General features: G+C 42.5%; 1 protein-coding gene and 1 non-coding gene across 2 annotated transcripts in view; both read left to right on the plus strand.

Annotated features, from left to right (window-relative positions):
* LOC129810729 (AP-1 complex subunit mu-2-like) overlaps positions 1-18,035 on the plus strand; it is a 36,176-nt gene that overhangs the window by 11,419 nt on the left and 6,722 nt on the right. The window contains exons 4-9 of the mRNA XM_055861527.1: positions 2,103-2,233; positions 9,433-9,580; positions 11,271-11,397; positions 15,113-15,255; positions 15,337-15,408; positions 15,676-15,834. Coding sequence (XP_055717502.1) covers positions 2,103-2,233; positions 9,433-9,580; positions 11,271-11,397; positions 15,113-15,255; positions 15,337-15,408; positions 15,676-15,834 — 780 coding nt within the window. The remainder of the gene's footprint in view (positions 1-2,102; positions 2,234-9,432; positions 9,581-11,270; positions 11,398-15,112; positions 15,256-15,336; positions 15,409-15,675; positions 15,835-18,035) is intronic.
* trnas-uga (transfer RNA serine (anticodon UGA)) lies at positions 16,360-16,435 on the plus strand. The gene has a single exon. It is a non-coding gene; the product is annotated as a tRNA-Ser (tRNA).

Genomic DNA, 18,035 nt, shown 5'->3' on the forward strand with positions numbered 1-18,035 from the left:
AACTAAGTGGCTCGGGGAACAAAACATCGATATTTTGGGTCCATGGCCTGGAAACTCCCCAGACCTTAATCCCATTGAGAACTTGCGGTCAATCCTCAAGAGGCGGGTGGACAAACAAAACCCCACAAATTCTGCAAAATTCCAAGCATTGATTTTGCAAGAATGGGCTGCCATCAGTCAGGCTATGGCCCAGAAGTTAATTGACAGCATGCCAGGGCGGATTGCAGAGGTCTTGAAAAAGAAGGGTCAACACTGCAAATATTCACTCCTTGCATCAACTTCATGTAATTGTCAATAAAAGCCTTTGACACCTATGAAAAGCTTGTAATTATACTTCAGTATTCCATAGTAACATCTGACAAAACTATCTAAAGACACTGAAGCAGCAAACTTTGTGGAAATTAATATTTGTGTAATTCTCAAATTTTGGCCACGACTGTACAGTACAGTTGAAGTCGGAAGTTAACATACACTTAGGTTGGAGTCATTAAAGTAGTTTTTCATCCACTCCACAAATTTATTGTTAACAAACTATAGTACTGGCAAGTCGGTTAGGACATCTACTTTGTGCATGACACAAGTAATTTTTCCAACAGGTGTTTACAGACAGATTATTTCAATTAGAATTCACTGTATCACAATTCCAGTGGGTCAGAAGTGTACATACACTAAGTTGACTGTGCCTTTAAAAAGCTTGGAAAATTACACAATATTATGTCATGGCTTTAGAAGCTTCTGATAGGCTAATTGACGTCATTTGAGTCAATTGGAGGTATACCTGTTGATGTATTTCAAGACCTACCTTCAAACTCAGTGCCTCTTTGCTTGACATCATGGGAAAATCAAAAGAAATCAGCCAAGACCTCAGAAAAAAAGTTGTAGACCTCCACAAGTCTGGTTCATCCTTGGGAGCAATTTCCAAACGCCTGAAGGTACCACGTTCATCTGTACAAACAATAGTACGCAAGTATAAACACCATGGGACCACACAGCCGTCATACCGCGCAGGAAGGAGTTGCGTTCTGTCTCCTAGAGATGAACGTACTTTGGTGTGAAAAGTGCAAATCAATCCCAGAACAACAGCAAAGGACCTTGTGAAGATGCTGGAGGAAACGGGTACAAAAGTATCTGTACCCACAGTAAAACGAGTCCTATATCGACATAGTCCGAAAGTCCGCTCAGCAAGGAAGAAGCCACTGCTCCAAAACCGCCATATAAAGCCAGACTACAGTTTGCAACTGCACATGGGGACAAACATCGTACTTTTTGGAGAAATGTCCTCTGGTCTGGTGAAACAAAAATATAACTGTTTGGCCATAATGACCATGGTTATGTTTGGAGAAAAAAGGGGGATGCTTGCAAGCCGAAGAACACCATCACAAACGTGAAGCATGGGGGTGGCAGCATCATGTTATGGGGGTGCTTTGCTGCAGGAGGGACTGGTGCACTTCACAAAATAGATGACATCATGAGGGAGGAAAAGTATGTGGATATATTGAAACAACATCTCAAGACATCAGTCAGGAAGTTGAAGCTTGAATCAAATGGGTCTTCCAAATGGACAATGACCCCAAGCATACTTCCAAAGTTGTGGAAATGGCTTAAGGACAACAAAGTCAAGGTATTGGAGTGGCCCTCACAAAGCACTGACCTCATCCTATATAACATTTGTGGGCAGATCTGAAAAAGCGTGTGCAAGCAAGGAGGCCTACAAACCTGACTCAGTTACACCAGCTCTGTCAGGAGGAATGGGCCAAAATTCACCCAACTTATTGTGGGAAGCTTGTGGAAGGCTACCTGAAACGTTTGACCCAAGTTTAACAATTTAACAGCAATTGGGTGTATGTAAACTTTTGACCCACTGGGAATGTAATGAAAGACACAAAAGCTGAAATAAATAATTCTCTACTATTATTCTGACATTTCACATTCTTAAAATAAAGTGGTGATCCTTTAAACTGAGTTTAACTGTATTTGGCTAAGGTGAATGTAAACTTCCGACTTCAACTGTACCTACTGGAGTACACTGCTTGTATTCAACCAATTGAATGCAATCCTATTGTATTGTATATGTAATAAGTTGTCTGTGTACCCATCTGTAGGTGTTTAAGGAGTACTTTAAGGAGCTGGAGGAGGAGAGTATCCGTGACAACTTTGTGACGGTGTATGAGCTGATGGATGAGGTCATGGACTTCGGCTTCCCTCAGACCACAGACAGCAAGATCCTGCAAGAGTGAGTATTGGACTGAGTACCAGTCAATCAATACTGCAGTCTGTCTTGGTAGGATTGGCTTGACATTTCAGACTGTAATACAGTGGCAATACTAAAACAGACTACCAAACTGACTGATATCCAACAGACTGATATCCACAGACTACCAAACTTACATATATTCAACAGACTGATATTCAACTTACTGATATCCAACAGACCACAAAACTTGTAGAAAGAGGAGGAAGGGAAGCGCTACTAAGATACACTATAGTATATTTTGGTAGATAGAAGGTGCTCTTTGGTAAAAGGTGTAAATTGGTCATCAAAAAGAAAGGAGGACCAAGGCACTCTTCATATAATTAATTAAAATGCCTTTATTAGTATGGCATGTTCAATAGAAACAAAGTTGTTTAAAAACGACGCATTTCGGCTGCATGGCCTTCGTCAGGGAGTACAGAAAAAGGAGAATACAATGTCCTCTTTAGAAAGGCTTTTCCAATTAGCCCTAATTAGAAGAGGGAGTGGTTACCAAATTGGACACACCGAGTAAGCAATAATATACACATGAAAAGGTGAAATACTGTAGCTATGTTATCATGAGCATACAACTCCAAGCTAGAAGCATCAGAACACCCAGAGAGGCAGTTCCAACCCTAACCATGACTGGGAGAAGTGTCCAGAACAAGAAAGCAATATATTCCACAGTACACCAGACCACAGCAAAACATGAACAACAGTCCAAACATAGCTGAGGGCAATAGAGCAAAATGTCCACTAGATGACAGCAAATGGACCCATCACGACCCTACAGGAAGGGTGAGAAATCCATATCTTCATTTAAACCAGGGTACTTAGTGGCCTGTAGTTTGTAAATCCAAAAACTTTCCCTTTGGTTTAACTGTTTAAGACGGTCCCCTTTTCTAATAGAGGCCGGAACATGATCAATACCCATAGCTTGTAGGGAGGCAGGGTTGCCATGGTGTAAGGACTTGTAGTGCCTTGCCATGGGGTAGTCTTCATTGCCTACCCGTATCGCGTACTTGTGTTCCGCCAAGCGATCTTGAAGGCGTCTCTTTGTCCGTCCAATGTAGAACACCTTGCACTGTGGACATTCTAATCTATAGATGACATGAGTGGTTTTGCAGTTAATAAAATGCTTGAGGTAATGCTCCATTTTAGAAGCTGTGTCAACAAAATACTTTTTCTGTGCAATATTACTGCAATGGTTGCACTGGTTACATTTAAAAGAGCCCTTGGGTTTGTGTTCAAGCCAAGTTTTTTGAGAGTCACCCGGAAGATAACTGTGGACTAATTTGTCATTTAGGGTAGGACATCTCTTAAAGCTTATGACTGGTGGTTCAGGAAAGACTTGGCGTAGTAGTGTATCACTTTGGATGATTCCCCAATTATTTTTTATGATTCTTTTAATGTTCTCTGCTTCAGTGCTGTATTTTGTAACAAAATACACTCTCTCTGATGTATCACGAGGCACTCCTCTTCGTAACAAGTTCTCTCTGTCAAGTAATCCAGCCCTTATACCTGCATCTTTCAGGACCTGAATGCTGTAGCCCCGATCCAAAAAGCGATTCTCCAATTCAGCAGATTTGACACTGTAGTCTGTTTCCTGATCGCAAATTCTGCGGACTCTTTGTAGTCCACCAAACTTACTGAAATCCAACAGACTGATATTCAACAGACTACTAAACGTACTGAAATCCAACAGACTGATATTCAACAGACTACTAAACGTACTGAAATCCAACAGACTGATATTCAACAGACCACCAAACAGACTGAAATCCAACAGACTGATATTCAACAGACTACTAAACGTACTGAAATCCAACAGACTGATATTCAACAGACCACCAAACAGACTGAAATCCAACAGACTGATATTCAACAGACCACCAAACAGACTGAAATCCAACAGACTGATATTCAACAGACCACCAAACAGACTGAAATCCAACAGACTGAAATCCAACAGACTGATATTCAACAGACTGATATTCAACAGACTGATATTCAACAGACTGATATCCAACAGACTGATATCCAACAGACTGATATCCAACAGACTGATATCCAACAGACTGATATCCAGCAGACTGATATCCAGCAGACTGATATTCAGCAGACTGATATTCAACAGACTGATATTCAACAGACTGATATTCAACAGACTGATATCCAACAGACTGATATTCAACAGACTGATATCCAGCAGACTGATATCCAGCAGACTGATATTCAGCAGACTGATATTCAGCAGACTGATATTCAGCAGACTGATATTCAACAGACTGATATTCAACAGACTGATATCCAACAGACTGATATCCAACAGACTGATATCCAACAGACTGATATCCAACAGACTGATATCCAACAGACTGATATCCAACAGACTGATATCCAGCAGACTGATATCCAGCAGACTGATATCCAACAGACTGATATCCAACAGACTGATATCCAACAGACTGATATCCAACAGACTGATATCCAACAGACCGATATCCAACAGACCGATATTCAACAGACCGATATTCAACAGACCGATATCCAACAGACCGATATCCAACAGACCGATATCCAACATACTGATATCCAACATACTGATATCCAACAGACTGATATCCAACAGACTGATATTCAGCAGACTACCAAACGTACTGATATCCAACATACTGAAATCCAACAGACCGATATCCAACAGACCGATATCCAACATACTGATATCCAACATACTGATATCCAACAGACTGATATTCAGCAGACTACCAAACGTACTGATATCCAACATACTGATATCCAACAGACTGATATCCAACAGACTGATATTCAGCAGACTACCAAACGTACTGATATCCAACATACTGAAATCCAACTTACTACCAAACTGACTGATATCCAACAGACTATCACAGTGCTATGTAAACTACAGTATATAGGGTACAAATGCTTTAGCTTGTTAACAATACTTTATTTTTGTGTTTTCTTCAACATACTACCAAACTGACTGATGACCTGCAGACTGATGACCTGCAGACTGATGACCTGCAGACTGATGACCTGCAGACTGATGACCTGCAGACTGATGACCTGCAGACTGATGACCTGCAGACTAATATCCAACAGACTACTAAACATATTGATATCCAACATACTGATATCCAACAGACTGATATCCAACATACTGATATCCAACAGACTGATATCCAACAGACTGATATCCAACAGACTGATATCCAACAGACTGATATCCAACATAGTACCAAACTGACTGATATCCAACAGACTGATACCCAAAAGACTGATATCCAACATAGTACCAAACTGACTGATATCCAGCTGACTGATATCCAACATACTATCACAGTGCTATGTAAACTACAGTATATAGGGTACAAACGCTTTAGCTTGTTAACAATACTTCATTTTTGTGTTTTCTTTAACATACTACCAAACTGATTGATATCCAGCAGACTACCAAACTTACTGATATCCAACTGACTACCAAACAGACTGATATCCAACTGACTGAAATCCAACTTACTACCAAACTGACTGATATCCAGCTGACTGATATCCAACAGACTGATATCCAACATAGTACCAAACTGACTGATATCCAGCTGACTAATATCCAGCTGACTGATATCCAACAGAATGATATGCAACAGACTGATATCCAACATACTACCACAGTGCTACGTAAACTACAGTATAAAGGGTCCAAATGCTTTGGCTTGTTAACAATACTTTATATTTGTGTTTTCTTCTCTGCTAAAGAGTGAGTGGAGTCAGTCAGTCAACACCTCTGTCTGCACACCTTTCTAATAGATGGCTTGCCAGCATACTTGCATCCAGGCTAGTGACAGTATACAATAGCCTACAGGATTCAGAGGGTTTAGCTCGTTAACAGGAATTTGTTTTCCTATTTTGCTCCTGGGAAAGGTGCCATGTTCTGGCAGAAGGTTCAGCATTCACTTAATTAGGGCCAGGCTACCACGGCAACGGGCTAAATATGTCTCCTTAACTTCTTGGCGCACGGATCCCTTTAGCGGGAAACAACCGCTGAATTGCAGAGCGCCAAATTTAAAAAAAAATACTACAAATATTTATTTTCATGAAATCACAAGTGAAATATACCAAAACACAGTTTAGCTTGTTGTTAATCCACCTATCGTGTCAGATTTTGAAAATATGCTTTACAGCGAAAGCACTCCAAGCATTTGTGAGTTTATCGATCACTAGACAAAACAGTAAGAACACCTAGCAGCCATGTAGATTGGTCACGAAAGCCAGAAAAGCAATACAATTAATCGCTTACCTTTGATGATCTTCGGATGTTTGCACTCACTAGACTCCCAGTTACACAATAAATGTTCCTTTTGTTTGATAAAGATGTTTTAAATATCAAAATACCTCCATTTGTTTGGCTTGTTATGTTCAGTATTTCACAGCCTTAGGCAAGTCATCAAGGCTTGACGAAAATTCCATATAGTATCCGTAAAGGTTGTAAAAACATGTCAAATGTTTTTAATAATCAATCTTCAGGTTGTTTTTAACATCAATAATCGATAATATTTCAACCGGACTGTAAACTATTCAATACGGGAGAGAAAGAAAATGTAGAGGAACGAGCAACAACTAATGGAGGGATATCCGTGTATCCACTGACGCGTTTTGATAAATCTCGCTCATTTTTCAAAATAAAAGCTTGAAACTATGTCTAAAGACTGTTCACACCCTGAGGAAGCCACAGGAAAAGGAATCTGGTTGATACCCCTTTAAATTGATGAAAGGCAGGTAATGGAACAGTGATTTTTCAAAATAGAAGTCACTTCCGGGTTGGATTTCCTCAGGTTTTCGACTGCAAAATCAGTTCTGTTATACTCACAGACAATATTTTGACAGTTTTGGAAACTTTAGTGTTTTCTATCCTACTCTGTCAATTATATGCATATTCTAGCATCTGGACCTGAGAAATAGGCAGCTTACAATGGGAACGTTATTTTTCCAAACATAAAAATTATGCCCCCTAGCTTCAAGAGTTACATCTTCTTACACTTACAATTGAAAGCCTGCTTGTAACATCATACTATAATTTAGTATTTTTAATTGCTCAAACAGACTGTTTACTGTGATAATATGGTGACTGTCTGATGTAGACATGTGAAGATTTTGCCTTGAGGTTTGATGAGGCCTTTATCAGTGTGATGTCTGTGTTGTCTGTGTCCATGGGCCTGAATAGGGCTGATCATCGCTAGACCGTCTTCCATTGACACACACACACACACACATACACACACAATACCACCGTCAGCTGGCTGCACTCGACACTCCAGACAGACGAGCTCTGTTCTGATCCTCGTTTTACCAAGGAGACCCCCCGCCCCACCTCATCCCGGCGTTCTTCCATCCTCGCCCTGTTCTCCCCCCAATCAGGCTCTTCCACAACCTCCCCCCCTTAAAACACTACCCACCTGACCTGCCAACCATTCCCTTTTCTTCCCCTGCGTGTGTGTGAGGCAATGAGTGTGTTTGTGTGTGTTGTTTCGTAGTATGACTGACATGACATTCTTATGCTAATCTGTCGATTTGCCGCCAACTCTGCTCTCGGATAGATTCATTAGCATTTCTGAGAAGAATCAGGACCAAACAAAACAAGCCCACTTGTCTTTCATGTCTTTCCACTCTCTGTGAGTCGTGATGAGGCGTTGAGATGAGGCGTTGAGATGAAATGATCTCCCTGCATGAGGAGGCGTAAAACACAGTGCGGTGGTGAAATCAAACCAGTGTTTTGTCATTTCTTGGTCAATTTTGGGGATCATCTTTCGGTGCCATAGCCCAGAGAAGGTTTAGTAAAGGAGAGGGGGTTTCTCAGACGAGCCCAGAGAAGGTTTAGTAAAGGAGAGGGGGTTTCTCAGACGAGCCCAGAGAAGGTTTAGTAAAAGAGAGGGGGTTTCTGACGAGCCCAGAGACGGTTTAGTGGAGGAGAAAAAGTCGGCAAGCATCAGAAGGGTCCATGGTGGAGAATGGATCAATCTGTCTCATTACCCCAGGGGGAGCTTGGAGAGATGCAGGCAGAAGAGATCTACCAGGGGGGATTACAGGTGTGTGTGTGTGTGTGTGTGTGTGTGTGTGTGTGTGTGCGCGTATTTGAGGAAGTAGATGGTGTTGCTGTCTGTCACTTGGTTGTTTGTCAGTGAGATATAAAGAGAGACAAGGGCAGGTGTCCCACAGATGGTCACGTTTGCATACTGGAGGTACATCATCTTCCTCCTACCCACACCCCATCTCATCACATCCTCCCTTCAGACACCCAGTCCTCCCTGGAGGACAACAAGCCTCTCTCAGGACAGTACATCAATTCAATTCAAGGGGCTTTATTGGCATGGGAAACATGTGTTAAAATTGCCAAAGCAAGTGAGGTAGATAATATACAAAAGTGAAATAAACAATAAAAATTAACAGTAAACATTACACATACATATATCTCTGCCTGTTGTACAACTCAGCACTGCAGCATACGGTACTGATAGTACAGCCAGAATTAGACGATAGTCATACAAGGTCTGCTGTGTTTAAAGGCACAATGGGATCGGGCTAGTGACATGTAACCACTCTCGCGGAGCTATGGGTGCAAGGCCTGACAGTCTATGAGGTCAACTTGATTGCTTTTAGCAATTGTAGATTGTACCGATTTAATGAGCACACAAGATGTACAATAGGTACAAAATAATGATTTGAGCTCAGAGTTTAGTTTAGCGCAGTCTGAGTCTTTTGGTTACAATTACAATGTAAACCCCCTTGTTCCAATTACAACCATGGTTACCAAGCTCACAACCCAAGACAAATCCTTTCAATAATCTATCTACTCCAGTCAAGAGGTTTAATAAAATTAACTTTCTATTCTGGGGTATCATAAGCTCTTTCATCATTAATGAATAAATACAAGGTATGATATCACCTAGAAAACAAATATCTTCATAAAATAACTTCCACTGTCCTTCCTAGAGTTCCTTTTCATCTTGTGCTCCTCTGTTTTTGCACCTAAGTGGAAAGTGAGGTAGTGATGCCTGTATTTGTCCCCCTCTGAACAAGCCTACATGGTATCTGTCCTCTCTCTCCCCCTATCTTCTGTCTCCTCTCTGCTCTCCCCGGTCCCTCTGTCCCTCTCTCCTCTCCTGTCCCCCTCTCTGCAGGTACATCACCCAACAGGGTCACAAACTGGATGTGGGCGCCCCTCGCCCCCCCGCCACCGTCACCAACGCTGTGTCCTGGAGGTCGGAGGGCATCAAGTACAGGAAGAACGAGGTGTTCATGGACGTCATCGAGTCCGTCAACCTACTGGTAAGAAGCCTCTTTAATGGGATCTCGTTTTGTTACTATTCTACCTGTTTACTGTGAAGATAAAGTCATGGCAACTCCACAGTAAGAAACTGCTAAATAGAAAAACAACAGGGGACACCTCTAGTAAACAATAATTATTAAAGAACACTAGCCAAGCCATAAGTTTCCACACATCTTTTAACCCTTTGAATGTGTGATCTAACTGTATAGAGTACTGATGACAGGTAACAAATGAGAGTGACTAGTTGGGACAGTAGTATGATTATAAAACGGCTGGTCTGGCTTTGTGTGGCATAACTGATTTGTGTGCAGGGTAAGACGAACATACAATAGATTAAAGGCCCAGTCCAGTCAAAAACTAGAATTCCCTGTGTTTTATATACACTACCGTTCAAAAGTTTGGGGTCACTTAGAAATGTCCTTGTTTTTGAAAGAAAAGCACATTTTTGTCCATTAAAATAACATTGAATTTATCAGAAATACAGTGTAGACATTGTTAATGTTGTAAATGACTATTACAGCTGTAAACGGCTGATTTTTAATGGAATATCTACATAGGCATACAGAGGCCCATTATCAGCAACCGTCACTCCTGTGTTCCAATGGCACGTTGTGTTAGCTAATCCAAATGTATAATTTTAAAAGGCTAATTTAAATGTGTTGTTTTAGAGGGTTAGCCATAGTACGGAACCCCTGGAGCAAATTAGGGTTAAGTGCCTTGCTCAAGGGCACATCAACAGGTTTTTCACGTTGTCAACAGGTTTTTCACGTTGTTTGAACCAGCAACCTTTTGGTTACTGCCCCAATGCTCTAACGCAAGGCTACCTGTTGCACTTTCCCCTCCCCACTCACACCACTCCCAGACAGCCCTAGAAAAAAATGTTGCTTGAGAAATTGCTCTTTGCTAAGAAGCAATTTTTTTCCTTTTGCCCATTTTAAATGAAAACAATCCCAGTAAGGTACTTAATTGTAACTCAGAAATGATATTGAGATCAAAATGGCTGCATTGGTCCTTTACCCTAAACCAGGAAAATGTTTGAGTAAAGGTAAACATTCCCAGGTAAAGAGTTCATAGTCATACACTTTACTGTAGAGACCTTTTACTGTATACCAATGATGGGAAACTTTGATGGAGGTGGGGGCCACAAAAAAACGTATCATCATGAGGGGCCGCGGCGGGTCTGCGTACCCAGGATAGATACATTTTTGTTCAAATTTGATTTCTAATAGTTGGATACATATTTAGAGTGATCATTATTTAGAATGAGCTGTATGTCAGAGAAGGTTCTTCCAGATATCATTTCTCCACTTTCCTCCAATTTCCTGTCTTACAACAATCCTCAGGTTTCTGTGCTAACGTTGTTACACCGGGACACCCATGTGGCCACAACCTTTTGGTTTGGCATGTAACCAGCCCCCTGAGCCCCTGATGTATCCCAGGGGTCACAGTCAGAGACATGGCTGATAACTGATTGTAAGGAAGAGCAGGTCTGATGGGCCTCTATTGCCACATTATCATCAAACTGGATAGCTAGATCTCTGAGCTCCCTTTTTGTGACAAGCCACTTTATCATCTTCAGTCTCAAACATCTTCCTTAACCTCATATAAACCTGCCATCCTTGATTGCTCCTTGTCAAAATCAGAGTTTTTGTGATTCATATTTTTCCCTGTCTGTAACCATCTCTGTAGGTGAGTGCTACCGGCAGTGTCCTGCGTAGTGAGATCGTTGGCAGCATCAAGCTCAAGGTGGTCCTGTCTGGGATGCCTGAACTCAGACTGGGCCTCAACGACAAGGTGCTCTTTGAAATCACAGGACGTGAGTATAAACACCTCCAGTATAATGTCTGTACACCATAGCCGTGGGCAGTAGGGGTGCTGCAGTACCCTCCTCCTCCCCCCCCCCCCCCACACACAATACATTTAAATAATGTTTTCAAAATTGAATAATTACTCCTGTCTGAACACTGACTGAATCTGGGCAGCACATGCACCAACATTTTTTATTTATTTTTATTTTATTTAACATCTATTTAACTAGGCAAGTCAGTAAAGAACAAATTCTTATTTACAATGACAGACTACCAAAAGGCAAAATGCCTCCTGCAGGGACTGGGGCCTGGGATTAAAAATGTAAATAAATACAATATAAATATAGGACAAAACACATCACAACAAGAGAGACAACAACACTACATAAAGAGAGACCTAAGACAACAACACAGCATGGTAGCAACACAACATAACAACAACATGGTAGCAACACAACATGCTAGCAGTACAAAACATGGAACAAACATGATTGGGCACAGACAACAGCACAAAGGGCAAGAAGGTAGAGACAACAATACATCACACAAAGCAGCCACAACTGTCAGTAAGAGTGTCCATGATTGAGTCTTTGATTTCAAATAAACAGTTTGTTGCATTGTGACCATAGAAATAGAATCCATAGAACCCAGCTAGCACATAACGTTCTGAAAACCATATGTTTCTTAGAGCTTGGTGAGAGCGTGATTGTCCAATGGTTATTTTGCATACAACCTTCCCATAACGTTTCCTACAGGTTTTGTCATGGTTCGTTTTAAAGTAATGTTCTCAAACTGTTCAGAGAACGTTAAGAAAAAACGTTCTTCTGTTGGAATTTTAGTATAACATTTTCTGCAGGTTTCTTCACGGTGCAATTTAAAGTCCTGTTCTCAAAACATTAAGAAAACTTTAGTAACATTCAAAGAACGTTCTAAGAATGCTATGTGTGTTGGCCACACCTGATCTTAATGAGTGCTTGTTTCCTTTGAAATGGGGTCTGTTTGAATAGACAAAAATGAACAGCTATGTATGAGTTAAGAAAACATGGCATGCTAGCTCCATGCTAGTGGCACAGTGGACTAATTCCATGTATAGAGAGCAGAAGATCAGGTTTTGAATCTCACTGACGCCATGCCACAATAAAAAAAGAGATGTGTTTGCATAATTAATGTCCTATCTGTGCTTAGAGTTTAAAAAACTTTAAACTAAGCTAGCAGTGTTATAAAAGCATTTCATGAGACTTTTGTAAAAGGCCATATTTTCCAGACCCTGCTAAGATTTTTGCCCCATCCTAAAAAGTCTTCTTCTGAACTATATGCCACTAGGCAAATAGGATAATAGAATACGTTATTATAAAGGGATTTTTATACACCCAACTCAATATCTTCCCGTGGCTATGCTGTACACAGTATACACACAAACTGACTCACAAGTACACAGACACACACCAAAAGGTAAGGACAATCATAGCCAGTGCAAGGTCCCCAACCCAAATAATTGGACTCTTCATCTCTGGAGAGATGTGGTCACAGGTAATATGGACAATTACCTTCCATGCCCAAATCCTCACCCTTCAATATCTTAGTTTGTTCCCAATCCTGCCCAACTAACTCCATACCTCCTGCCTCCCATCCCTACCTCCACCCCTCTGCCTCCACTGCCCCCATTCTCCGTCCCTGGTCTCCCCCCTCATGTGCCCTGGTTGTGGGGCGTCTGGTGGATTACTCTTCCCTGGTCTGGCCCCGGTGCTAATCCCTCCCCCAGGCTACTGCTGCTTTCGGCAGATGAAAGATGGATGGCTCCTCACATGCAGCCTACGGCCTGGAAGTGAAGTGGCATGTCTGGAAAATAAAAATACTCCTACAAATAATGGATAGATAAACATGAGAATGCAAAATGTGCTTCTGCACTCTCCCTATTGGGGTGGCAGGTAGCGTAGTGGTTAGAGCGTTGGAAGGTTGCAAGATCGAATTCCCGAGCTGACGAGGTGAAAATCTGTCATTCTGCCCCTGAACAAGGCAGTTAACCCACTGTTCCTAGGCCGTCATTGAAAATATGAATTTGTTCTTAACTGACTTGCCTAGTTAAATAAATAAAAATGAATACAATTGCGGCAGGTAGCTTAGTGGTTAGAGTGTTGGGCCAGTAACCGGAAGGTTGCTGGGTTGAATCCTCGAGCTGACAAGGTAAAAATCTGTAATTTTGCCCCTGAGGAAGGCAGTTAACCCACTGTTCCCTGGGCACCATGGATGTGGATTAAGGCTGCACCTCTGCACCTCTCTGATTCAGAGGGTTTGGGTTAAATGCAGAAGACACATTTCAGTTGAATACATTCAGTTGGACAACTGACTAGGTATCCCCCTTTCTCTTTCCCATAATCAAAGGAAGAAGTGACATGAACTATTCTCCCAAAATGTATATTGCACTTTGTTTTTGCATAACATGCATATGTATGTATGCCCTCAAGGGATCCTACTAAAATCTAAATTTGGGACAAGTAATTCTGAACCATAAAGGTGTGTTTTGATTACGAAGTGATATTTAATTAATGTGTCTGTCCTGGCTTGCTACATGTAAACAGCCTTGTGTGGGTTAAACAGCACCCTCTTCTGGTCAAAGCCTGTTAATGTCACTACACATAAAGAAGCTACTGTTGGAGAGTCAGGGCAGTCAAATCTGGGTATAGGGAAATCATGCTAATGATACATAAAGGAAAGAAAATCACATGAGCTTACAGCTTACAGGGAGAGTTTTGAAGTAGGCTTTGAGAGATATGAGAGCTGAAACAGATCAAATTGTGAAAACGAATAAAACACAGGATTAATTTCTGTGATATGGACACATGACTGTTCTGTTGCCATGTTCGGGAGATTGTGAACCACAGGGGACAGTGAGATAACCTAAACCCTTCTACGTCTGGCATCTCTCTCTCCCTCCACCCCCTTAGAGCCCGAACATGACCGACTGTGCCTCCTTTTTGACCGTTCCACAATCTCTCAGTAATGATGCTACCAGGGGGACCATACTTACAGTATATTGGGGAGAGTAGCGCTCCAAAGGGCTAACCTGCTGGGATGTAATGATCTGATAGGCCTGCTAGGTCTCTGATCTCCAAAGACTAGACGCTAGCTCTCCCTGGAGGATGGGGCTTTACATTGAAATGTCACGCACACACACACACACACACACACACACACACACACACACACACACACACACACACACACACTCGGTCAAACTCAGTCATCTTGGTGTGGACAGGGTTCATTCTACCTGGGTTCATGTGGGGCCCAGAGTCATGAAGAGCTTTTAACAGCAGCTCTGCTGGGCCTTTTTCTATGTATTCAGGAAAACAACGGGAACATTAGGCTTGCTCACCACAGTACACAGCCACATTGCCAGGTCATTGTTTTCTAACCCACTCCTGAAGTGGATGTTCTTCCAAAACTTTCTCTTATAACAGCTATGATCGATTGAACTCTTTATAAAGTACCTACGCAGAAGAAACAGTGGTGTGTACAGTGTCACTGTGTGTTTTCTGATCAGGAAGGATGACAATGGAACCTACAGGACACTATTTAGTATCCGAGATAATAAGACTGTACAGCACTTGAACTGAGACTGGAAAACTTCTATGGACTGCTATGGATATTTTGCACCTGTCAGAGGTTGTGTATTAGGACATAGCCTTTACAATAACCCCGCCCCCTTACCTGTCCTGTCAGGAGAGAAATGTAAGACGGTAGAGCTGGAGGATGTCAAGTTCCATCAATGTGTCCGTCTGTCCCGCTTCGAGAACGACCGCACCATCTCCTTCATCCCCCCTGATGGAGAGTCCGAGCTCATGTCCTACCGCCTCAACACCACGGTCAGCAGAACACACGCACACACACACACACACGTCTCCTTTCCTCCATGTTAACCTTCTCTCCTCTTCTCTGTCTGCCAGGTGAAGCCTCTGATATGGATTGAGAGTGTGATTGAGAAGTTCTCCCACAGCCGAGTGGAGATCAAGGTTAAGGTAAAGGATGTCCACCATCATCCGCTGTGTTTTAGCATGGCTCCAACATTGGCTTTCCTATGAACCCTGGCTGCAATGTGGGACAATGTTTGGGTTGGGACTGTTTCCTCAACCTTTAACTTTAGATGCTATGAGTTAATCATTGAGCAAGGAAGTCTTCATACAATAACCTCTGTGTTTCTTCTTGATGACTGTATCCTTTCAATCCATCACTAGCATTGCACGTCTCTGCTGGTAACCTTTTGACCTTTCACCTCCACCCTACAGGCCAGGAGTCAGTTTAAGAGTCGCTCCACTGCCAACAATGTGGCCATCATGGTACCTGTGCCCAGCGATGCCGACTCGCCCAAATTCAAGACGAGCACAGGCAGCTGCAAGTATCTTCCTGAGAAGAGCGTGGTGCAGTGGAACATCAAATCCTTCCCTGTAAGTAGCTAACGTCACTGAGATGGACTAAACATTACTACCCTGAACAAAAATGTAAAGTGTTGGTCTCATATTCCATGAGGTGAAATAAAAGATCCCAGAAATGTTTCATTCCCACAAAAAGCTTGTTTCTCTCAAATTTTGTGCACAAATTTGTTTACATCCCTGTTAGTGAGAATTTCTCCTTTGCCAAGATAATACATCCACCTGACAGGTGTGGCATATCAAGAAGCTGATTAAACAGCATGATCATTACACAGCTGCACCTTGTGCTGGGGACAATAAAAGGCCACTCTAAAATGTGCAGTTTTGTCACACAACACAATGCCACAGATGTCTCAAGTTTTGAGGGACCGTGAAATTGACATGGTGACTGCAGGAATGTCCACCAGAGCTGTTGCCAGAGAATTTAATGTTAATTTCTCTACCATAAGCTGCCACCAACTTCTGAGGTCCATTGTGAGGCCATTTTTTTTTAAAGGTATCTGTGACCAACAGATGCAGTCATGTGAAATCCATAGCATAGGTCCTGTGTGGCTTAGTCGGTAGAGCATGGCGCTTGAAATACCAAGGGTCGTGGGTTCGATTCCCGCTGGGACCACTCATACCACCCATGTAACAGTAGCCATGTGTTTAAGATACTATTTTGTTCAATCCACCCTCACACAGTTGTACTCTTCAAAACCATACTATGGGTAATTATTGACCAGGAGCGGCTGGTGGGAGGAGCTATTGGAGGACGAGCTCATTGTAATAGCTGGAATGGAGTAAATGGAACGGAGTCAAACGCGATTTCCATATGCCGTTCCATTGATTCCATTCCAGCCATTACAATGAGCCCGTCTTCCTCCTATAGCTCCTCACACCAGCCTCCTCTGTTATTGACTAAATAGTAACTAAATGGTAAACATGCGGTCTTATCCATTAACAGATTCTGAAGGCTACAGTATTCTCTTTTTTTTATTTATTTTTTTATTTTTAAATTTTATCCCATTTTCTCGTGGTATCCAATCGCTAGTAATTACTACCCTGTCTCATCGCTACAACTCCCGTACGGGCACGGGAGAGACGAAGGTCGAAAGCCATGCGTCCTCCGAAGCACAACCCAACCAGCCGTACTGCTTCTTAACACAGCGCGCCTCCAACCCGGAAGCCAGCCGCACCAATGTGTCGGAGGAAACACCGTGTACCTGGCCCCCCTTGGTTGGCGCGCACTGCGCCCGGCCCGCCACAGGAGTCGCTGGAGCGCGATGAGACAAGGATATCCCTACCGGCCAAACCCTCCCTACCCCGGACGACGCTATGCCAATTGTGCGTCGCCCCATGGACCTCCCGGTCGCGGCCGGCTGCGACAGAGCCTGGGCGCGAACCCAGAGACTCTGGTGGCGCAGTTAGCACTGCGATGCAGTGCCCTAGACCACTGCGCCACCCGGGAGAGGCTACAGTATTCTCACAGGAAGCAGCACATTTTCTGATGTTTTTACACCGCCACCAGAAGAATCACGGGGAGGTTAGAATAGTTATGTCTGATAACAGCTACAGAAAACACTTCATATTGATAAAGACTGACAAGCATTCTTTACTCAACCCCATGGCCTAACTATTAACATTACATTCAGCATGACTCTGTCAACTCTCTCTGCTGCTGTAAAACCACATCCTTCCTGTCTCTGAGGAACAAAAGAGCCGCATGGACAGTTTAAACAAACAACTGTGTGTGGAGGTGGTATTGGTGATGTGTCGCAGGAGACTGTGTTTATTAAAAACAAAAAAATATGTTTTTTAAGTGAGAAGTAGGCATTGGTCTGAAGCTGAAAAAGAAAGGAAATTCACATGAGCACCACAATGACTATTCCAACCATGCTCTACCAAGGTTTTCCACCACACAGCTTTGACCTACTACAGTAGCTGTGTTGGTATTGTACTTCAAACTATGTGTTGGCAGGTTGCTTGGGATTCCAACCTTCTCAAACAGCCTAATTCATACTCTTAGAGGAGGTGCTCCCACAATCATGTGATTTGTACCTCCATTCAGGTCATCTTGTAGTTGTTTACCTAACAAGGAAGTGCACTGTTGATGTATCCTGCACCAGTACAGACGTGAGGAGTGTTTTAATATTACTGCATGGCCTGGCTAGCTTTATTGTGATAAGATCAGGTAGGGAGGGGTTTGGCTTCAACGGGCCATTTGTTCGGTTTAC

The sequence above is a fragment of the Salvelinus fontinalis genome, chromosome 14, assembly GCF_029448725.1.
Source record: "Salvelinus fontinalis isolate EN_2023a chromosome 14, ASM2944872v1, whole genome shotgun sequence".
NCBI lineage: Eukaryota > Metazoa > Chordata > Actinopteri > Salmoniformes > Salmonidae > Salvelinus > Salvelinus fontinalis.